The sequence below is a fragment of the Coregonus clupeaformis genome, unplaced genomic scaffold, assembly GCF_020615455.1.
Source record: "Coregonus clupeaformis isolate EN_2021a unplaced genomic scaffold, ASM2061545v1 scaf1014, whole genome shotgun sequence".
NCBI lineage: Eukaryota > Metazoa > Chordata > Actinopteri > Salmoniformes > Salmonidae > Coregonus > Coregonus clupeaformis.
In genome coordinates, this window is record NW_025534468.1 from 150,693 (window position 1) to 173,432 (window position 22,740).

The following is a 22,740-nucleotide window of genomic DNA, read 5'->3' on the forward strand; positions in this document are numbered from 1 at the left end:
GCCTGGTCCCACAGCAGAAAGAGTGTAATTAATCTGTACAGCCTGGTCCCACAGCAGAAAGAGAGTCATTAATCTGGACAGCCTGGTCCCACAGCAGAGAGAGAGTAATTAATCTGTACAGCCTGGTCCCACAGCAGAGAGAGAGTAATTAGTCTGGATAGCCTGGTCCCACAGAAGAGAGAGAGAGAGTAATTAGTCTGGACAGCCTGGTCCCACAGTAGAGAGAGAGTAATTAGTCGGGACAGCCTGGTCCCACAGCAGAGAGAGAGTAATTAATCTGGACAGCCTGGTCCCACAGCAGAGAGAGAGTAATTAATCTGTACAGCCTGGTCCCACAGCAGAGAGAGAGTAATTAATCTGGACAGCCTGGTCCCACAGCAGAGAGAGAGTAATTAGTCTGGACAGCCTGGTCCCACAGCAGAAATAGAGTAATTAATCTGTACAGCCTGGTCCCACAGCAGAAAGAGAGTCATTAATCTGGACAGCCTGGTCCCACAGCAGAGAGAGAGTAATTAGTCAGGACAGCGTGGTCCCACAGCAGAGAGAAAGTAATTAATCTGTACAGCCTGGTCCCACAGCAGAGAGAGAGTAATTAGTCTGGATAGCCTGGTCCCACAGAAGAGAGAGAGTAATTAGTCTGGACAGCCTGGTCCCACAGCAGAGAGAGAGTAATTAGTCTGGACAGCCTGGTCCCACAGCAGAGAGAGAGTAATTAATCTGTACAGCCTGGTCCCACAGCAGAAAGAGAGAGTAATTAGTCTGGAGTCTAGACAGCCTGGTCCCACAGCAGAGAGAGAGTAATTAGTCTGGACAGCCTGGTCCCACAGCAGAGAGAGTGTAATTAATCTGTACAGCTTGGTCCCACAGCAGAGAGAGAGTAATTAGTCTGGATAGCCTGGTCCCACAGCAGAGAGAGAGTAATTTGTCTGTACAGCCTGGTCCCACAGCAGAGAGAGAGTAATTAGTCTGGACAAAGTAAATCCTCTGAGCGTGAAGTGGACAAAATTTGCCAAATGATTAACTTTCTTGTTCTGAGAGTGGTCTAGGTCTGTGGCCCTGTAGCGATGAGCAACAACCAGGGGTGAGTGTGAGTTAGGCTGCATCCCAAATGGCACCCTATACCCTACATATTGCACTATTTTGACCAGAGCCCTGTGGGTTTATAGGGGGTAGGGTACTATTTTGGATGCAGCCTTAGTTTTCCTAAAGCTTGGTAGCTAACGTAGCACTCTATTTCTCTGGATAATGACCATCCAGCCAATCAGCAAGGTGAGAATAACAACTGTTAAATCTTTGACCGTTTGACCATCAATCTGAACAAAAACCCACCAAAATAAAGCACTTTACTGTTGTGACCCAGAGTAGTCTGGGTTTGGGTCATCGAGGGTCGTGGCTAGTTATGTACCACGGAAGCTGCAAAGCTTTCTGGGGACAATCACCCCAACACATACAAACGAAAGAAAGAAAGGAAATAAACTACATTCAGGAAAGACGAAGATGACGACGAAGACGAAGAAGAAGAAGAAGAAGAAGAAGAAGAAGAAGAAGCACTTTGCTGTTCTATGAGTGGCCTGGGTCTTCCAGGGTCCTAGCTAGCTAAGTGCTGCACTAGCTACAGAGATGTGGGGGAGCTCAACTCAGCCAGAATATCCAGAGAACCTGAGGAGAAGTTTGTTTTACGAAAAGCGCAGCTAAATAAGGTCAACAACAGCCACAGCCAGTACTAATGATTTTCAATGATAAGCAATTTCCCTCCGGACCGCTCCTTAATAGGTCTATCATTACGTGTGAACCGATCGCTGAAGACTTCAGCCGCTGTAGTCTGCTCTGCTATACAGAGAAAACACATTACCACTAATACCAGCATCATGAGTGCAGAGATACATCTGTTTTCCTGACTGAGGCTGCATCCCAAATGGCACCCTATTCATGTCTATTGAGTCTAACAGAAGTGTTTTTGTCATGTCTATTGAGTCCAACAGAAATGTTTTTGTCATGTCTATTGAGTCCAACATAAGTGTTTTTGGCATGTCTATTGAGTCCAACAGAAGTGTTTTTGGCATGTCTATTGAGTCCAACAGAAATGTTTTTGTCATGTCTATTGAGTCCAACAGAAATGTTTTTGTCATGTCTATTGAGTCCAACATAAGTGTTTTTGGCATGTCTATTGAGTCCAACAGAAGTGTTTTTGGCATGTCTATTGAGTCCAACAGAAATGTTTTTGTCATGTCTATTGAGTCCAACAGAAATGTTTTTGTCATGTCTATTGAGTCCAACATAAGTGTTTTTGTCATGTCTATTGAGTCCAACAGAAGTGTTTTTGGCATGTCTACTGTGTCCAACAGAAGTGTTTTTCTAAAGTGGACGCCTGACTATAAGCCCGAGGCAGAGCTCAAAGTGTCCCCATGGGAGTGTAGAGAGAGAGAAAGTCCTGGGGTTGGTTCCCCCGGCTGGCATGTGGTGGCGGTGCTACTGCCTTATGGTGCTGCTGAGCTGTTCTACTGCTCTACTGTTCTGTTCTGGAATCAAACGGAGCATAAACAACACATCCCTTGATACATTCCACATTCTACATTCCATTCCCCTCCATTTTGCTGATTGATTCTAAAATGATATGGTAATGCTTTGCTTTTTAAAAACACGTACAAATGCAGTTAGTGCTAGCAAGTGTAGCCCTACAATATCTCTGGAAAACTGATGTAATTGATGGATAACTGCTTGGTCAAATGTTGTTAGAGTAGCTATATCAGTTTTTTTCCCCAGCTGGAAATACTGCCTTTACTGTCATAAAGTACTTGTTACTTGGCCCTAGTGCCCTTTACTCAGAAATACATTGTGTGTTCAGCTCGTGGGAGTAGGGAGAGGATAGCAGAGAACACATTAAGGTCTATTTCCTTCTATCTCTGTATCAAATGTTTTAAGGTCTGTTTCCTTCTGTCTCTGTATCAAATGTTTTAAGGTCTGTTTCCTTCTGTCTCTGTATCAAATGTTTTAAGGTCTGTTTCCTTCTGTCTCTGTATCAAATGTTTTAAGGTCTGTTTCCTTCTGTCTCTGTATCAAATGTTTTAAGGTCTGTTTCCTTCCCGCTGCTGACAAATATTTTTACCAGTATACCCTGAGGATTAGTGTTTGTTCACCCGCACCCGTCTACAATTGCTAATAACTCATCCTCAACCGGCTGACTATATTTGATCAAGTGAAACTCTGAGGCCTGCTCCTGACCATAACCCGCTATTATAGAAAATACACTTTAGGCTACAGTCAGAGACAGGAAGGATGTTTTGACAGGATGACTGATTAAATATGTTTCTGCTTATCATTTCTTATCAAGTCTATTTGTTAGTCAACCTGTCTATAGTTAGATACAATCAGCTCCTCTTCTGTCATTATATGTTGCCCTAGGAGACTTAATAAACCCTTGATCACCAGAACCTACATGTTTCTGATAAGGTTTCAGTTCGGCTTTTATGTGGTTGAAATACTATAATATTTTATGATGCTGATAAAGACAGCACCTCTACAGACGGTATCTAACTGTGAATTCGCATTCTGTCAAGATGCTGAAAGAAATCATATTTCTCCACTTCTGTTCTCGAGTCAAAACTGTGCCTACATTTGGTGTATAATTTTACTGCAAGAAATGCTCAACTATGCAGGAGTTAATATTAAGGCTATGTGAGAGGTTATAGACCTACAGTCAGTGTCCAGATTTTAGTTTCCATTTAACCCATCTGAACAGTAGGTTACAGTTCCCCTGACATGCCATAGGCCTATTTAAAGTCCCGGTCTTGTGACTGTCAAATTTGTACAGAGCCTCACAATCATCACACATAACATAGCTGGCACTGCTATCATCCTCTTTTACCACTTCACCAAATCTTTCCCAACATCACTGTTCTGTCCTCCCTACTCTTTATCTTTAACTCTCCACTACACAGCTTTTCTCTTATTCACTCCCACATTGTCCTTTTTGCCTCCGTGGATCGGCGTAAATGTTTTCTGCCCGTTCCCAAAAGCATTTGGTGCGCGTTCAGTTAGGTCCTAAAGCTCAGGCTTATGCACTATCCTCAAATAATGAAAGAAAAACCTCAATGTAGCCTATTGATAGAAATTGCACATGAATTATACATTTATGGATTTTTCAAGGTATTGTTTTCTCTTCATTCAACCCGCCACCCACCCACCCTTCATCCACACAATAATTAATGACCCTAAACCCACCCCCCCTTAACCGCGGGGACTGCGGGTTATGAGTCAACCCGCGCATCACTACTGAGGATATTAAGGGGGAAATTATATATTCAGCAACACATACGCTGTTCAGCAACACGTCCCAAATTACACCCTATTGACACCCTATACCCATAGGGCACTGGTCAAAAGTAGTGCACTATATAGGGAATAGGGTGCCCTTTGGGATGCAACCATACTACTGTTATGAAGTCCACTACTTACCAGACAGTGATGTAATCGTATATGGGTTCAGTGTTGAGAACGGTGAAGTTGATGTAGATACCATTCCCTGGGGGAACCCGTACACTCCACAGGCAGTCCTGGAAGTTAGGGTACTCTGCTGGGTGGCTGGGAGAATAGATGGTCCCATTCAGAGATGTGATATTACCACCACACTGGGCTAGAGGGAGGGAGGGAGGGAAACATTTACTTTACACATTTTAGTCATTTAGCAGACGCTCTTATCCAGAGCGACTTACATGAGCAATTAGGGTTAAGTGCCTTGCTTAAGGGCACATCGACAGATTTTTCACCTAGTCGGCTCGGGGATTAGAACCAGCGACCTTTCGGTTACTGGCACAACACTCTTACCCACTAAGCTACCTGCCGCCTCAATGAAAGACAGAAGGAGAGAACAGAATGAAAGATAGGAGAGAACAGAATGAAAGATAGGAGAGAACAGAATGAAAGATAGAAGGAGAGAACAGAATGAAAGATAGAAGGAGAGAACAGAATGAAAGATAAAAGGAGAGAACAGAATGAAAGATAGAAGGAGAGAACAGAATTAAAGATAGGAGAGAACAGAATGAAACCGTCAGCCGGTCCCCTGATATACAGTAGGTGATTAAACCTACTCTAGTGGCTAACTGTAAGTAAACCAACTATAACCAAACATGATTTTGTTATTGTTCATAGATGTGTGTATTCTGCAGGGGTAAACCCCAGAATTCACTATCCTTGTTACTAACGTCAGTTACCTGGGCTGCATCTGAAATGGCACCCTATTCACTATATAGTCCACTACTTTCGACCAGAGCCCCATTCTATGATTCAGGCACTAAAACTCCCTGTCATAACCGCTCAATGAGCCTATAAAATCTGTCTTTGAATTTAGAGGAGTCAAAGCAAGCGTTCAAGTTTAAACTGAATCAAGTCTGGAGACACTACACACTCTAAAGGCTGAGGCTGGATCTGGTTCATGAGAAACAACAGCCAGTGTGCTACATGATAAACAACAGCCAGTGTGGTACATGAAAGACCACAGCCAGTGTGGTACATGAGAAACAACAGTCGGTGTGGTACATGAGAAACAACAGCCAGTGTGGTACATGAGAAACAACAGCCAGTGTAGTACATGAGAAACAACAGCCAGTGTGGTACATGAGAAACAACAGCCAGTGTGGTACATGAGAAACAACAGCCAGTGTGGTACATGAGAAACAACAGCCAGTGTGGTACATGAAAAACAACAGCCACTGTGGTACATGATAGACAACAGCCAGTGTGGTACATGATAAACAACAGCTACATGATAAACAACAGCCAGTTTAGTATATGATAGACAACAGCCAGTGTGGTATATGAGAAAGAACAGCCAGTGTGGTACACGATAAACAACAGCCAGTGTGGTATATGATAAACAATAACCAGTGTGGTACATGATAAACAACAGCTACATGATAAACAACAGCCAGAGTGGTACATGAGAAACAACAGCCAGTGTGGTACATGAGAAACAACAGCCAGTGTGGTACATGATAGACAACAGCCAGTGTGGTATATGAGAAACAGCCAGTGTGGTACATGATAAACAATAGCCAGTGTGGTATATGACAAACAACATCCAGTGTGGTATATTAGAAACAACAACCTGTGTGGTACATGAGAAACAACAACCAGTGTGGTATATGAGAAACAACAACCAGTGTGCTACATGATAAACAACAGCCAGTGTGGTACATGATAGACAACAGCCAGTGTGGTACATGACAAACAACATCCAGTGTGGTATATTAGAAACAACAACCTGTGTGGTACATGAGAAACAACAACCAGTGTGGTATATGAGAAACAACAACCAGTGTGCTACATGATAAACAACAGCCAGTGTGGTACATGATAGACAACAGCCAGTGTGGTACATGACAAACCACATCCAGTGTGGTACATGACAAACAACAACCAGTGTGGTACATGAGAAACAACAACCAGTGTGGTACATGATAAACAACTGCTACATGATAAACAACAGCCAGTGTGGTACATGATAGACAACAGCCATTGTGGTACATGAGAAACAACAGCCAGTGTTGTACATGAGAAACAACAGACAACGTGGTACATGAGAAACAACAGCTACATGATAAACAACAGCCAGTGTGGTACATGCTAAACAACAGCCAGTGTGGTACATGAAAAACATTAGCCAGTGTGATACATGATAAACAGCAGCCAGTGTGGTACATGAGAAACAACAGCCAGTGTGGTACATGGGAAACAACAGCCACTGTGGTACATGATATACAACAGCCAGTGTGGTACATGAGAAACAACAACAAGTGTGGTACATGAGAAACAACAACCAGTGTGGTACATGATAAACAACTGCTACATGATAAACAACAGCCAGTGTGGTACATGATAGACAACAGCCAGTGTGGTACATGAGAAACAACAGCCAGTGTGGTACATGAGAAACAACAGACAGCGTGGTACATGAGAAACAACAGACAGTGTGGTACATGAGAAACAACAGCCAGTGTGGTACATGAAAAACAACAGCCAGTGTGATACATGATAAACAGCAGCCAGTGTGGTACATGAGAAACAACAGCCAGTGTGGTACATGGGAAACAACAGCCACTGTGGTACATGATATACAACAGCCAGTGTGGTACATGAGAAACAACAGACAGCGTGGTACATGATAAACAACAGCCAGTGTGGTACATGAGAAACAACAGACAGCGTGGTACATGAGAAACAACAGACAGTGTGGTACATAAGAAAAAACAGCCAGTGTGGTACATGAAAGATAAAAGGAGAGAACAGAATGAAAGATAGAAGGAGAGAACAGAATGAAAGATAGGAGAGAACAGAATGAAACCGTCAGCCGGTCCCCTGATATACAGTAGGTGATTAAACCTACTCTAGTGGCTAACTGTAAGTAAACCAACTATAACCAAACATGATTTTGTTATTGTTCATAGATGTGTGTATTCTGCAGGGGTAAACCCCAGAATTCACTATCCTTGTTACTAACGTCAGTTACCTGGGCTGCATCTGAAATGGCACCCTATTCACTATATAGTCCACTACTTTCCACCAGAGCCCCATTCTATGATTCAGGCACTAAAACTCCCCGTCATAACCGCTCAATGAGCCTATAAAATCTGTCTTTGAATTTAGAGGAGTCAAAGCAAGCGTTCAAGTTTAAACTGAATCAAGTCTGGAGACACTACACACTCTAAAGGCTGAGGCTGGATCTGGTTCATGAGAAACAACAGCCAGTGTGCTACATGATAAACAACAGCCAGTGTGGTACATGATAGACCACAGCCAGTGTGGTACATGAGAAACAACAGTCGGTGTGGTACATGAGAAACAACAGCCAGTGTGGTACATGAGAAACAACAGCCAGTGTAGTACATGAAAAACATCAGCCAGTGTGATACATGATAAACAGCAGCCAGTGTGGTACATGAGAAACAACAGCCAGTGTGGTACATGGGAAACAACAGCCACTGTGGTACATGATATACAACAGCCAGTGTGGTACATGAGAAACAACAACAAGTGTGGTACATGAGAAACAACAACCAGTGTGGTACATGATAAACAACTGCTACATGATAAACAACAGCCAGTGTGGTACATGATAGACAACAGCCAGTGTGGTACATGAGAAACAACAGCCAGTGTGGTACATGAGAAACAACAGACAGCGTGGTACATGAGAAACAACAGACAGCGTGGTACATGAGAAACAACAGCCAGTGTGGTACATGAAAAACAACAGCCAGTGTGGTATATGATAAACAATAACCAGTGTGGTACATGATATACAACAGCCAGTGTGGTACATGATATACAACAGCCAGTGTGGTACATGAGAAACAACAGCCAGTGTGGTACATGAGAAACAACAGCCAGTGTGGTACATGAGAAACAACAGCCAGTGTGGTACATGAGAAACAACAGCCAGTGTGGTACATGAGAAACAACAGCCAGTGTGGTACATGAGAAACAACAGACAGCGTGGTACATGATAAACAACAGCCAGTGTGGTACATGAGAAACAACAGACAGCGTGGTACATGAGAAACAACAGACAGCGTGGTACATAAGAAAAAACAGCCAGTGTGGTACATGAGAAACAACAGACAGCATGGTACATGATAAACAACAGCCAGTGTGGTACTTGAGAAACAACAGCCAGTGTGGTACATGAGAAACAACAGCCAGTGTGGTACATGAGAAACAACAGACAGCGTGGTACATTAGAAAAAACGGCCAGTGTGGTACATGAGAAACAACAGCTACATGATAAACAACAGCCAGTGTGGTACATGCTAAACAACAGCCAGTGTGGTACATGATAAACAACAGCCAGTGTGGTACATGAGAAACAACAACCAGTGTGGTACATGAGAAAAAACAGCCACACTATATAATACCATATAGTGTAAGAGTCTAAAAGGTAATAAATAATCTAATGATTATTCAATTTCCAGAGATGTGAAACATGAAACTAAGACAGACACCTTCTCAGCGTTCAAATTGAATAAAGGCCCATCGAGTGACAACACCACACTACACCTTCACATTCAAAGATACTCTACCATCTGACCGTGACCCCTGGCTGTGACCCCAGTCTCTGAGGGGACAGTTGGGATATGCAAAAAACAAATGTCCGATTCACACATGATCCATTAATGCACACTTGTACATGTGTGAACCAAATTATTATTATAATTTCAAAGATGATAAAATGTAAAGTGGTAAAATGTTTAAATGGAACATTAAATGACAGCTTGGTGAACCTAAATTTACACTACTACATCACATTTAATGTTACTCTAAAATATCCTTCCAGAGATATTAAACACATGATGCATTAAATGAATCCAGTCACCTTGACAGCATGGTACAGGGTAGTTCCAGTTTCTGCTAACCCCATGCAGGCAGGTGAGTGAGACCTCTCCTATCAGGGTGTAACCTGGCAGGCACTCAAACGAGATGGTCAGGCCCACTCCGAAGTCTCTGCCTATCACCACGCCGTTACGGAACGGCCTCGGGTCAGGGCAGCGCTGGAGCTCATAGGCTATTGGTCAACAGGAAACACAAAGGGTTTGTTAATGGTGTTTTATTTGAATGGTTAGAGGGCAAAACAACTGCAGATTAATCATTAGTCTGTTTGATTAATGGGGGCTGAGATAGAGCGGTGTTTGTGAGACAAGGGCAGATGAACCATTAGTCTGTGTGATTAATGGGGGCTGAGGTAGAGCGGTGTTTGTGAGACAAGGGCAGATGAACTATTAGTCTGTGTGATTAATGGGGGCTGAGATAGAGCGGTGTTTGTGAGACAAGGGCAGATGAACCATTAGTCTGTGTGATTAATGGGGGCTGAGGTAGAGCGGTGTTTGTGAGACAAGGGCGGATCCCGGATCTGGTTCTTCTCACAAGAACGTCTGTAGAGTCCCAACTGTTTGAGCTACAAACTATTTTGACCCATCTATGAAAAGATGAGACTCTCAGGAACACACAAATGTTTTGCTCACAAGCCACACAAGATTCGTTAGAAGGTAAGGAGTTCTTCTACATAGAACATCATAGGAAATCCCAGGACATAGTGTCTATAATACTGTAATAAGCTCACATAGTTACTGTAATGTCCCAAACTCCAAATTCCACACAGCTGTCACTGACTAGTTGGATATTTCTTTTTCCACTGGGCAAACAATTTCTGTACTTACAGCCTTCTTATGAATGTAATTTTATCAGGTTTTTGATTGAGGACATTTTTGGCCATTTGTCAATAAAACTCATGAATGCAACTGATTATGTCAAATTGTTTTGTGTTTTACTTTTAGCTCTGGTTGTCCCCAAAAGTAAATGGTAAAACACTTCATTGTGAGGCTAAATATAAAGGCTCATAAAAACTACTTGTTACCAAACTCCAACTGGGGTTCAGCTCCTAAAAGCTACTTGGTACCAAACTCCAACTGGGGTTCAACTCCTAAAAGCTACTTGGTACCAAACTCCCGAGTCGCAGGTTAGTGTTTTTTGTCATGAACCTTGTTCTGGAGGCAGCTCTGCGGAGTGGTAACTAGCTGGCACAGCCACAAAGTCATAAAATATGATTTTAAACCTAACCGTAACCCTAATTTTAACCACAGTGCTAACCCTAATGCCTAACTTTAAATGTTTCATAAATTTTTTACAATATAACCCATTTTGACTTTGCAGCTGGCCCATCTAGCGGAAATGGCTCTTAATGTCACATCTGCTGCCGTTGCTCCCCTCCGGCGCTCTGATTCGCCGGTCTACTGAGCCACCGGTCTGAGCGCACCACCTCGGCAACACCGGAATGGAAACCCAACGCACCCTAATCACCTTCAGCGCACCTGCACCTCATCATCTCATCACCACCCCTTTTTAGCTCTGGACTGTTCTGGATGATGTTGTGTGTGATTGTTAAGCTTCTTGTCATTTACTCTTTGTTATTTCTCTTGCTCATTGTTTAAGTAAACCTTGACCTTGTTAATTCCTTCGTCTGCGTCCTGCCTCTTCGTATACTCAGTACGCATCACACTTAAGAGCTTAAGTGGGTCCAAAAGTCCAATACTTTAAACTTTCCTTTCCAATGTTCTCACCCTCATAGATGATGTGGAAGCCAGGTTTGTTCTGAGAGTAGTCACTGTGGAACAAGAAGCTGGTCTCATGTGTGGTGCTGAACAGAGAGTCAGGCACAACAGACCCACTGAACCTATCGATCACCGAACCCGTCTCCAAACTCCCGCTGCGCACCTCCAGATAGTCATGCACCGCTTCAGTAGAGAGGTTTAGAAACTGCAGGTGAATGCCTAAAATAAAGAGGGAAGAGAGAGAAAGAGAGAGAGAGAGAGAGAGAGAGAGAGAGGAGAGAGAGGGAAAGAGAGAGAGGGAAAGAGAGTGAGAGAGGGAAAGAAAGAGAGGGAGGGAGAGAAAGAGAGGGGGGAAAGAGAGAGAGGGAGGGAGAGAGGGAGGGGGGAGAGAGAGAGAGGGGAGAGAGAGAGGGAGGGAGAGAGAGAGGGGGAGAGAAAGAGAGAGAGGGGGAGAGAGAGAGGGGGGAGAGGGAAAGAGAGTGAGAGAGGGAAAGAGAGAGAGAAAGAGAGAGGGAGGGCGAGAGAGAGGGGGGAAAGAGAGAGGGGGGAGAGAGAGAGAGGGAGGGAGAGAGAGAGGGGGGGAGAGAGAGAGAGAGAGAGGGGGGAGAGGGGGAGAGAGAGAGAGGGGGGAGAGAGAGGAGAGAGAGATACTACTTGAGTGTAATGTTTGCTGTTAATTTTATTGTTTATTTCACTTTTGTTTACCATCTACTTCACTTGCTTTGGCAATGATAACATACGTTTCCCATGCCAATAAAGCCCTTAAATTGAAATTGAAAAATTGAGAGACTTGGTGTAATAAAAATACAGTCTGGGGATGCATTTCTTTAAACTGTTTACTCTTACAAAGAAACATTGTTATCCTATAACTTGAAAACGTAAATTTATTTATGTGACAGTGAAGGACAAAGAAAACAACAGCAGCAACAGTAGAGAAGACAGACCGAAGCCTATGGGGAGCTGTACGCTCCAGTTACAGTCCACACTGCTGGGGTAATTCCCTGGGAAGCCTGGACTCAGGATCACTCCACTGAATTCTGTCATAGAGCCTCCACACTGAGCTGTAACACCAAGGAGAAGACATGTTACAGAGAGAGAGAGAGAGAGAGAGAGTGTGTGTGTGCCCGGGCATGTGTCAGTGTGTGTGTTTTATAAACAGTTTATCAATAACAAGAACTCATAGTTTCCCTGTAAATTGTACATATTATTGATGACTGTCTATTTTTGATGTATTCATTCCGCGTGCTTACAGGGTTAAAACAGAAACAACTCAAAGGGTTAAGTTTAGGTATTAATTCAGAGTGGTTAAGGTTAGGGCTATGGTTTGGGGAAGTAATTACAAACAACGTGCTGTTTCAATCAACTATCATCAAGTATTCTGGCGGCTTACTAGAACATTGTGAACTGTGGTGATCTAAGCAGTGGTCAGGGTATGTACAGTACATACTGTATTCTATCAAGTCCATCCTATTCACCTATGGCTGTATATTTACTATTCTATCCTACGTATTCTTCAGATATACTATATATTCTATCCACATACTGTCCATAATGTCTATACATCCAATCACATATATGTACATGTACTGTATATCTATATTTATATATATATATATATTTATACTCCGGACTCCGACATTTCTATATTTCTTAATTCCATTCTTTTACTTTTCGATGTGTGTGTATTGTTGTGTATTGTTAGATATTACTGCACTGTTGGAGCTAGGAACACAATAATTTCACTACACCCGCAATAACATCTGCTAAACATGTGTATGCGACCAATAACATTTGATTTGATTTTTTGATTTGATTTCACTGCTCTCTAATCCTAGAAGTCCTCCTCCCAATCAGCAGTAGAGCAGAAACAATCTCTCTAATCCTAGAAGTCCTCCTCCCAATCAGTATAACAGAAACAAACTCTCTAATCCTAGAAGTCATCCTACCGATCAGCAGTAGAGCAGAAACACTCTCTAATCCTAGAAGTCATCCTACCAATCAGTATAGCAGAAACAAACTCTAATCCTTGAAGTCATCATACCAATCAGCATAGCAGAAACAAACTCTCTAATCCTAGAAGTCATCCTACCAAGCAGCATAGCAGAAACAAACTCTCTAATCCTAGAAGTCATCCTACCAATCAGTATAGCAGAAACAAACTCTCTAATCCTAGAAGTCATCCTACCAATCAGTATAGCAGAAACAAACTCTCTAATCCTAGAAGTCATCCTACCGATCAGCAGTATAGCAGAAACAAACTCTCTAATCCTAGAAGTCCTCCTCCCAATCAGTATAACAGAAACAAACTCTCTAATCCTAGAAGTCCTCCTCCCAATCAGTATAACAGAAACAAACTCTCTAATCCTAGAAGTCATCCTACCAATCAGTATAGCAGAAAAAACCTCTAATCCTAGAAGTCATCCTACCAATCAGTATAGCAGAAACAAACTCTCTAATCCTAGAAGTCATCATACCAAGCAGCAGTATAGCAGAAACAAACTCTCTAATCCTAGAAGTCATCCTACCAATCAGTATAGCAGAAACAAACTCTCTAATCCTAGAAGTCATCCTACCAATCAGTATAGCAGAAACAAACTCTCTAATCCTAGAAGTCATCCTACCAAGCAGCATAGCAGAAACAAACTCTCTAATCCTAGAAGTCATCCTACCAATCAGTAGTATAACAGAAACAAACTCTAAAATCCTAGAAGTCATCCTACCAATCAGTAGTATAACAGAAACAAACTCTCAAATCCTAGAAGTCATCCTACCAATCAGCAGTATAGCAGAAACAAACTCTAATCCTAGAAGTCATCCTACCAATCAGTATAGCAGAAACAAACTCTCTAATCCTAGAAGTCATCCTACCAATCAGTATAGCAGAAACAAACTCTCTAATCCTAGAAGTCATCCTACCAAGCAGTATAGCAGAAACAAACTCTCTAATCCTAGAAGTCATCCTACCAAGCAGTATAGCAGAAACAAACTCTCTAATCCTAGAAGTCATCCTACCAATCTGTATAGCAGAAACAAACAGGCTATACTCAGATTCATCAGCGATATCAACTACAAAGAAGAGACACATTCTGACGGATTGATATCACCTACAGAGAAGAGACACATTCTGACTGATTGATATCACCTACAGAGAAGAGACACATTCTGACTGATTGATATCAACTACAGAGAAGAGACACATTCTGACTGATTGATATCAACTACAGAGAAGAGACACATTCTGACTGATTGGTTGCAGTGGAGATAGATACATTTACATCCAAAATGTACAATGTTGCTTTCCTCTGAATTTATATTCTAATGAGGTACTGTAGTCATAGTGAGAGCAGAAATTGATGTGATAGTTCATACAGGTGTGATGTTAGATATGTTGGTTAATCTCAATACCAAAACACTACAGACTTGTATACTGTAAAAATGTAAACATTACTATGATAAAGACGACTTGTATAGAATGAATACATTACCTAAGCACAGAGGTACGGGGTAATTCCATCGTCTGACGGGCCCTGGCATACACGTTATGTATTCATTACCCTGCAAGAGAAAATAGAAATGTATGCATTACCCTGCAAGGAAGAAAAACAAAAAACAAACACATCTATTCAGCACTGTAGGGAGTAGCTATATCACATAAACTACATTCCAAATGGCACCCTATTCACTATATTGGCCCTATGGCTCTGTTCAAAAGTAGTGCACTATATAGAGAATAGGATGCCAATTTGGGATGTACAGGTAGGAAACAAACAAATGTAAAAGAATACTAGAGAAACCTTTGAAATTGCTGATTCATGAAAACAACTGGGAGGGAAACATGTCAGAAATGTTTTCTCCACGTTATTTTGGCGCGTGGATTTGTTGGAATTGCCTTTTAGTCGTCTTCATCCTCAAGGTCTCTGCTGTAGAATAAAGGGTGTCAATATCGTTTACAGACGGGACGGACCAAGGCGCAGTGTGATATGCATACATGTTTATTTAAACTTAATAAACACTCGACAAAACAATAACCAAAACGAAACGTGAAGTCCAAGGTAGACACAAACAACATACCTTATACGGAACAAGATCCCACAACTTGACAGTGCCAATAGGCTGCCTGAGTATGGTCCCCAATCAGGGACAACGAGCGACAGCTGCCTCTGATTGGGAACCACACCGGCCAACATAGATCTATATATACTAGAACACCAACATAGAAATACACAACATAGAACATACACACCCTGACTCAACATATACGAGTCCCCTGAGTCAGGGCGTGACAGTACCCCCCCCAAAGGTGCGGACTCCGACCGCTCAACATAAACATAATAGGGTAGGGGCCGGGTGGGCATTCCGCCTCGGAGGCGGATCCGGCTCCGGGCGTGACGACCTCTTACTCTCCGCCTCCCTGTTGCACCCCTGGTCTGGTCTGGACCTCGGCGCGCTGCTTCCCTTCTCCTTCCTTCCACGAAGTACCAAGCCCTGTCTGGACCCTGGTGTGGAAGACCCCGAACCTGGAGAGGGGCTGACGTCTGGGTCTGGACTGGAACCGCTGACTGGAGCTGGACCCGACGACGGTGGAGCGAACTGCTCTGGCTCCGGAGTGGAGCCGTTGACCGGAGCTGGATCAGGCACCGGTGGAGCGGACTGCTCTGGCTCCGGAGTGGAGCCGCTGACCGGAGCTGGACTTGACCCCGGTGGAGCGGATTGCTCTGGCTCCGGAGTGGAGCAGCTGAACGGAGCTGAACTGGGCACCGGTGGAGCGGACTGCTCTGGACCGGAGTCGATCCGCTGACTGGAGCTGGACTTGACCCTGGTGGAGCGGATTGCTCTGGCTCCGGAGTGGAGCAGCTAACCGGAGCTGGATCAGGCACCGGTGGAGCGGACTGCTCTGGCTCCGGAGTGGAGCAGCTGACCGGTGCCAGACCAGGCACCGGTGGAACAGGCACGGGCCGTGCCGGACTGGACACACGCACCACTGGTTTGGTGCGAGGAGCAGGCATGGGCCGGAACGGACTAGGAACACGCACCACTGGCTTGATGCGAGGAGCAGGAACGGGCCGGGCCGGGCTGGCGACGCGCACCACTGGCTTGATGCGAGCAGCAGGAACGGGCCGGGCCAGGCTGGCGACGCGCACCACTGGCTTGGTGCGAGGGGCAGGAACAGGCCGGGCCGGACTGCCGACGCGCACCACTGGCTTGATGCGAGGAGCAGGAACGGGCCGGGCCGGGCTGGCGACGCGCACCACTGGCTTGGTGCGAGGGGCAGGAACAGGCCGGGCCGGACTGCCGACGCGCACCACTGGCTTGGTGCGAGGGGCAGGAACAGGCCGGCCGGACTGGCGATGCGCACCACTGGCTTGGCGCGAGGGGCAGGAACAGGCCGGGCCGGACTGGCGACGCGCACCACTGGCTTGGTGCGAGGGGCAGGAACAGGCCGGACTGGCGACGCGCACTACTGGCTTGGTGCGAGGAGCAGGAACGGGCCGGGCTGGCGACGCGCACCACTGGCTTGGTGCGAGGGGCAGGAACAGGCCGGGCCGGACTGGCAACGCGCACCACTTGCTTGGTGCGAGGGGCAGGATCAGGCCGGACTGGCGACGCGCACCACTGGCTTGGTACGAGGAGCAGGAACGGGCTGGACCGGACTGCGAAGGTGGACTGGAGGTCTGGAGCGGAGAGCTGGCACAACCCGTCCTGGCTGGCTGCCCACTTTCGCACTACACGTGCGGGGCGCTGTCACAGGACGCACTGGGCTGTGCACGCGCACTGGCGATACAGCTCGTAGATCTGGCGCAGGATATGTGGGACCGAGGAGGCGTACTGGAGACCAGGAGCGTTGAGCCGGCACACCCCGTCCTGGCTGGATGCCCATCTTCGCACGGCACGTGCGTGGTGCAAGCACAGGACGTCCAGGACTGTGCCGGCGCACTGGCGACACAGTACGTAGCTCCGCATAACACAGAGCTTGCCCAGTCATACGCCTTCTTGCGTGAGTACGGGGAGTTGGCTCTGCTCTAACCCTAGGCTCCGCCAACCACCCCGTGTGCCCCCCAAAAATGTTTTATTGGGGCTGCCTCTCGGGCTTCCTCCTCGACCGGCCTCCTCCGTGTTGCCATTGCTCCTCTCCTGCCTGGGCATCTACCTTAGCCCATGGTCCTTTCCCTGCAAATATCTCTTCCCATGACCACAACTTGCCCACCTGTGACATGGCCCTTCGCTCCGCCTGGGCACGCTGCTTGGTCCTCGTTTGGTGGGATCTTCTGTCACGATCGTTTACAGACGGGACGGACCAAGGCGCAGCGTGATATGCATACATGTTTATTTAAACATAAAAAACACTCGACAAAACAATAAACGAAACGAAACGAACCGTGAAGTCCAAGGTAGACACAAACACATACCTTATACGGAACAAGATCCCACAACTTGACAGTGCCAATAGGCTGCCTAAGTATGGTCCCCAATCAGAGACAACGAGCGACAGCTGCCTCTGATTGGGAACCACACCGGCCAACATAGATCTATATATACTTGAACACCAACATAGAAATACACAACATAGAACATTCACACCCGGACTCAACATATACGAGTCCCCTGAGTCAGGGCGTGACAAAGGGTCCTCGTCTCTGAAAGGAACAGGGTTGCATTTGGGACGCAACCAGTATGTGGATGTTTGATGTTGTTTGTGCCAGAGCAGAGGTGTAGGAACTCCTGCTGAGGTGTTTAACTGGTAATAATATTAATAATATTATCTACTGTGAGGTGAATTTCTCATCAGAGCCATGAGGGTTAGTTAGAACCTGAGGATCTGAACAACACAGGTCAAGTGTGTGTGTATGTGTGTGTGTGTGTGTGTATGTATGTATGTGTGTGTATGTATGTGTGTGTGTATGTGTGTGTACAGTTAGTTTAACCTCCCACACACACACACACACACACACACACAGTATTTAACCTAACACACTCAGTGTCAGGCTATTTAAATTTTTACATTTTAGTCATTTAGTAGACGCTCTTATCCAGAGCGACTTACAGTTAGTGAGTGCATACATTTTTCATACTTTTTCAAATCCAGAAAATCACATTGTAGGATTTTTAATGAATTTATTTGCAAATTATGGTGGAAAATAAGTATTTGGTCAATAACAAAAGTTTCTCAATACTTTGTTATATACCCTTTGTTGGCAATGACACAGGTCAAACGTTTTCTGTAAGTCTTCACAAGGTTTTCACACACTGTTGCTGGTATTTTGGCCCATTCCTCCATGCAGATCTCCTCTAGAGCAGTGATGTTTTGGGGCTGTCGCTGGGCAACACAGACTTTCAACTCCTCCAAAGATTTTCTATGGGGTTGAGATCTGGAGACTGGCTAGGCCACTCCAGGACCTTGAATGCTTCTTACGAAGCCACTCATTCGTTGCCCGGGCGGTGTGTTTGGGATCATTGTCATGCTGAAAGACCCAGCCACGTTTCATCTTCAATGCCCTTGCTGATGGAAGGAGGTTTTCACTCAAAATCTCACGATACATGGCCCCATTCATTCTTTCCTTTACACGGATCAGTCGTCCTGGTCCCTTTGCAGAAAAACAGCCCCAAAGCATGATGTTTCCACCTCCATGCTTCACAGTAGGTATGGTGTTCTTTGGATGCAACTCAGCATTCTTTTGTCCTCCAAACACGACTGAGTTGAGTTTTTACCAAAAAGTTCTATTTTGGTTTCATCTGACCATATGACATTCTCCCAATCCTCTTCTGGATCATCCAAATGCACTCTAGCAAACTTCAGACGGGCCTGGACATGTACTGGCTTAAGCAGGGGGACAAGTCTTGCACTGCAGGATTTGAGTCCCTGGCGGCGTAGTGTATATACTGATGGTAGGCTTTGTTACTTTGGTCCCAGCTCTCTGCAGGTCATTCACTAGGTCCCCCCGTGTGGTTCTGGGATTTTTGCTCACCGTTCTTGTGATCATTTTGACCCCACAGGGTGAGATCTTGCGTGGAGCCCCAGATCGAGGGAGATTATCAGTGGTCTTGTATGTCTTCCATTTCCTAATAATTGCTCCCACAGTTGATTTCTTCAAACCAAGCTGCTTACCTATTGCAGATTCAGTCTTCCCAGCCTGGTGCAGGTCTACAATTTTGTTTCTGGTGTCCTTTGACAGCTCTTTGGTCTTGGCCATAGTGGAGTTTGGAGTGTGACTGTTTGAGGTTGTGGACAGGTGTCTTTTATACTGATAACAAGTTCAAACAGGTGCCATTAATACAGGTAACGAGTGGAGGACAGAGGAGCCTCTTAAAGAAGAAGTTACAGGTCTGTGAGAGACAGAAATCTTGCTTGTTTGTAGGTGACCAAATACTTATTTTCCACCATAATTTGCAAATAAATTCATAAAGAATCCTATAATGTGATTTTCTGGAAAAAAATATCTCAATTTGTCTGTCATAGTTGACGTGTACATATGATGAAAATTACAGGCCTCTCTCATCTTTTTAAGTGGGAGAACTTGCGCAATTGGTGGCTGACTAAATACTTTTTTCCCCCACTGTATATCCCTTTGGGCCCTGGTCTAAGTGGTGCACTATATAGGGAACAGGGTCAACAAGCTCTCTCGTCAGAATTAGACGTCCATCTATGTTTTTCAAACGTCACATTTCAAAGTGTTTAAGGTAAAGTTAGACAAGTTTCTATCGCTGGATTCAAACCTTCAACCTTCTGCTGACACCCACACCACCATGGCAAAACCAAAACCTACTGGAAGGTAACAGCGCTGTGTGTGTGTGTCTGTGTGTGTCTCTGTGTGTGTGTGTGTCTGTCTGTGTGTGTCTGTGTGTGTGTCTGTGTGTGTCTGTGTGTGTCTGTGTGTGTCTGTGTGTGTCTGTGTGTGTCTGTGTGTGTGTGTGTGTGTGTGTGTGTGTGTGTGTGCTCACCTTCAAAGAGTAGCCTTGGTCACACTGAAAGGAAACCATGTCACCCACAGTGAAGCGCTGGCCCACATTGACACCGTTGAGGGGGGGCTGAGGTTCTGGGCATGAATCCAAACCTATTGCTTAGGACAGAGTCAAAACACAAAAGTGGCAATAGCAATCACTTGTCTGCACATACAGAGCAATACATGACCATAGAAACAAACACAAACCATTCAAAACAGCAACATACAGTACTGAACAGATAGTTTTAATACTCATTATATGAATACTGAGAAATAATAGGTAGTTCTAATACTCATTATATGAATAGGAATACTGTGAGGGATAGGTAGTTATAATACTCCTTATAGGAATACTGAGAGATTATAGGTAGTTATAAAACTCATTATATGAATATTGAGAGATGATAGGTAGTTATAATACTCCTTATAGGAATACTGAGAGATGATAGGTAGTTATAATACTCCTTATAGGAATACTGAGAGAGGATAGGTAGTTATAATACTCCTTATAGGAATACTGAGAGAGGATATGTAGATATAATACTCCTTATAGGAATACTGAGAAATAATAGGTAGTTCTAATACTCCTTATAGGAATACTGAGAGATGATAGGTAGTTCTAATACTCCTTATAGGAATAGGAATACTGAGAGATGATAGGTAGTTATAATACTCCTTATAGGAATACTGAGAGATGATAGGTAGTTCTAAAACTCCTAATAGGAATACTGAGAGATGATAGGTAGTTCTAATACTCCTTATAGGAATACTGAGAGCGGATAGGTAGCTATAATACTCCTTATAGGAATACTGAGAGAGGATAGGTAGTTCTAATACTCCTTATATGAATACTGAGAGATAATAGGTAGTTCTAATACACCTTATATGAATACTGAGAGATGATATGTAGTTATAATACTCCTTATAGGAATAGGAATACTGAGAGATGATATGTTGTTCAAATACTCCTTATAGGAATACTGAGAGATGATAGGTAGTTCTAATACTCCTTATAGGAATACTGAGAGAGGATATGTAGTTATAATACTCCTGATAGGAATACTGAGAGATGATAGGTAGTTATAATACTCCTTATAGGAATATTGAGAGAGGATAGATAGTTATAATACTCCTTATGGGAATACTGAGAGGATAGGTAGATATAATACTCCTTATAGGAATACTGCGAGATAATAGGTAGTTCTAATACTCCTTATAGGAATACTGAGAGATGATAGGTAGTTATAATACTCCTTATATGAATAGGAATACTGATAGATGATAGGTTGTTCAAATACTCCTTATAGGAATACTGAGAGATGATAGGTAGTTATAATACTCCTTATAGGAATAGGAATACTGAGAGATGATAGGTAGTTCTAATACTCCTAATAGGAAAGTCTGTGTTGCCCAGAGAAAGATGAGAGAGGCCTGTAATTTTCATCATAGGTACACGTCAACTATGACAGACAAATTGAGAAAAAAATTCCAGAAAATCACATTGTAGGATTTTTAATGAATTTATTTGCAAATTATGGTGGAAAATATGTATTTGGTCACCTACAAACAAGCAAGATTTCTGGCTCTCACAGACCTGTAACTTCTTCTTTAAGAGGCTCCTCTGTCCTCCACTCGTTACCTGTATTAATGGCACCTGTTTGAACTTGTTATCAGTATAAAAGACACCTGTCCACAACCTCAAACAGTCACACTCCAAACTCCACTATGGCCAAGACCAAAGAGCTGTCAAAGGACACCAGAAACAAAAAATTAGACCTGCACCAGGCTGGGAAGACTGAATCTGCAATAGGTAAGCAGCTTGGTTTGAAGAAATAAACTGTGGGAGCAATTATTAGGAAATGGAAGACATACAAGACCACTGATAATCTCCCTCGATCTGGGGCTCCATGCAAGATCTCACCCCGTGGGGTCAAAATGATCACAAGAACGGTGAGCAAAAATCCCAGAACCACACGGGGGGACCTAGTGAATGACCTGCAGAGAGCTGGGACCAAAGTAACAAAGCCTACCATCAGTATAGACACTACGCCGCCAGGGACTCAAATCCTGCAGTGCCAGACGTGTCCCCCTGCTTAAGCCAGTACATGTCCAGGCCCGTCTGAAGTTTGCTAGAGTGCATTTGGATGATCCAGAAGAGGATTGGGAGAATGTAATATGGTCAGATGAAACCAAAATAGAACTTTTTTGGTAAAAACTCAACTCGAGTCGTGTTTGGAGGACAAAGAATGCTGAGTTGCATCCAAAGAACACCATACCTACTGTGAAGCATGGGGGTGGAAACATCATGCTTTGGGGCTGTTTTTCTGCAAAGGGACCAGGACGACTGATCCGTGTAAAGGAAAGAATGAATGGGGCCATGTATCGTGAGATTTTGAGTGAAAACCTCCTTCCATCAGCAAGGGCATTGAAGATGAAACGTGGCTGGGTCTTTCAGCATGACAATGATCCCAAACACACCGCCCGGGCAACGAAGGAGTGGCTTCGTAAGAAGCATTTCAAGGTCCTGGAGTGGCCTAGCCAGTCTCCAGATCTCAACCCCATAGAAAATCTTTGGAGGGAGTTGAAAGTCTGTGTTGCCCAGCGACAGCCCCAAAACATCACTGCTCTAGAGGAGATCTGCATGGAGGAATGGGCCAAAATACCAGCAACAGTGTGTGAAAACCTTGTGAAGACTTACAGAA

At 44.2% G+C, this 22,740-nt stretch overlaps 1 protein-coding gene across 1 annotated transcript in view; it reads right to left on the reverse strand.

The window, feature by feature from the left end:
* Positions 1 to 22,740, reverse strand: part of LOC123486127 (CUB and sushi domain-containing protein 3-like) — a gene marked incomplete at its 5' end in the record, with an annotated part of 123,528 nt that overhangs the window by 88,848 nt on the left and 11,940 nt on the right. Inside the window, 6 exons of the mRNA XM_045217334.1 lie at positions 4,456 to 4,633; positions 9,368 to 9,556; positions 11,109 to 11,318; positions 12,044 to 12,160; positions 14,585 to 14,654; positions 20,037 to 20,155. Coding sequence (XP_045073269.1) covers positions 4,456 to 4,633; positions 9,368 to 9,556; positions 11,109 to 11,318; positions 12,044 to 12,160; positions 14,585 to 14,654; positions 20,037 to 20,155 — 883 coding nt within the window. The remainder of the gene's footprint in view (positions 1 to 4,455; positions 4,634 to 9,367; positions 9,557 to 11,108; positions 11,319 to 12,043; positions 12,161 to 14,584; positions 14,655 to 20,036; positions 20,156 to 22,740) is intronic.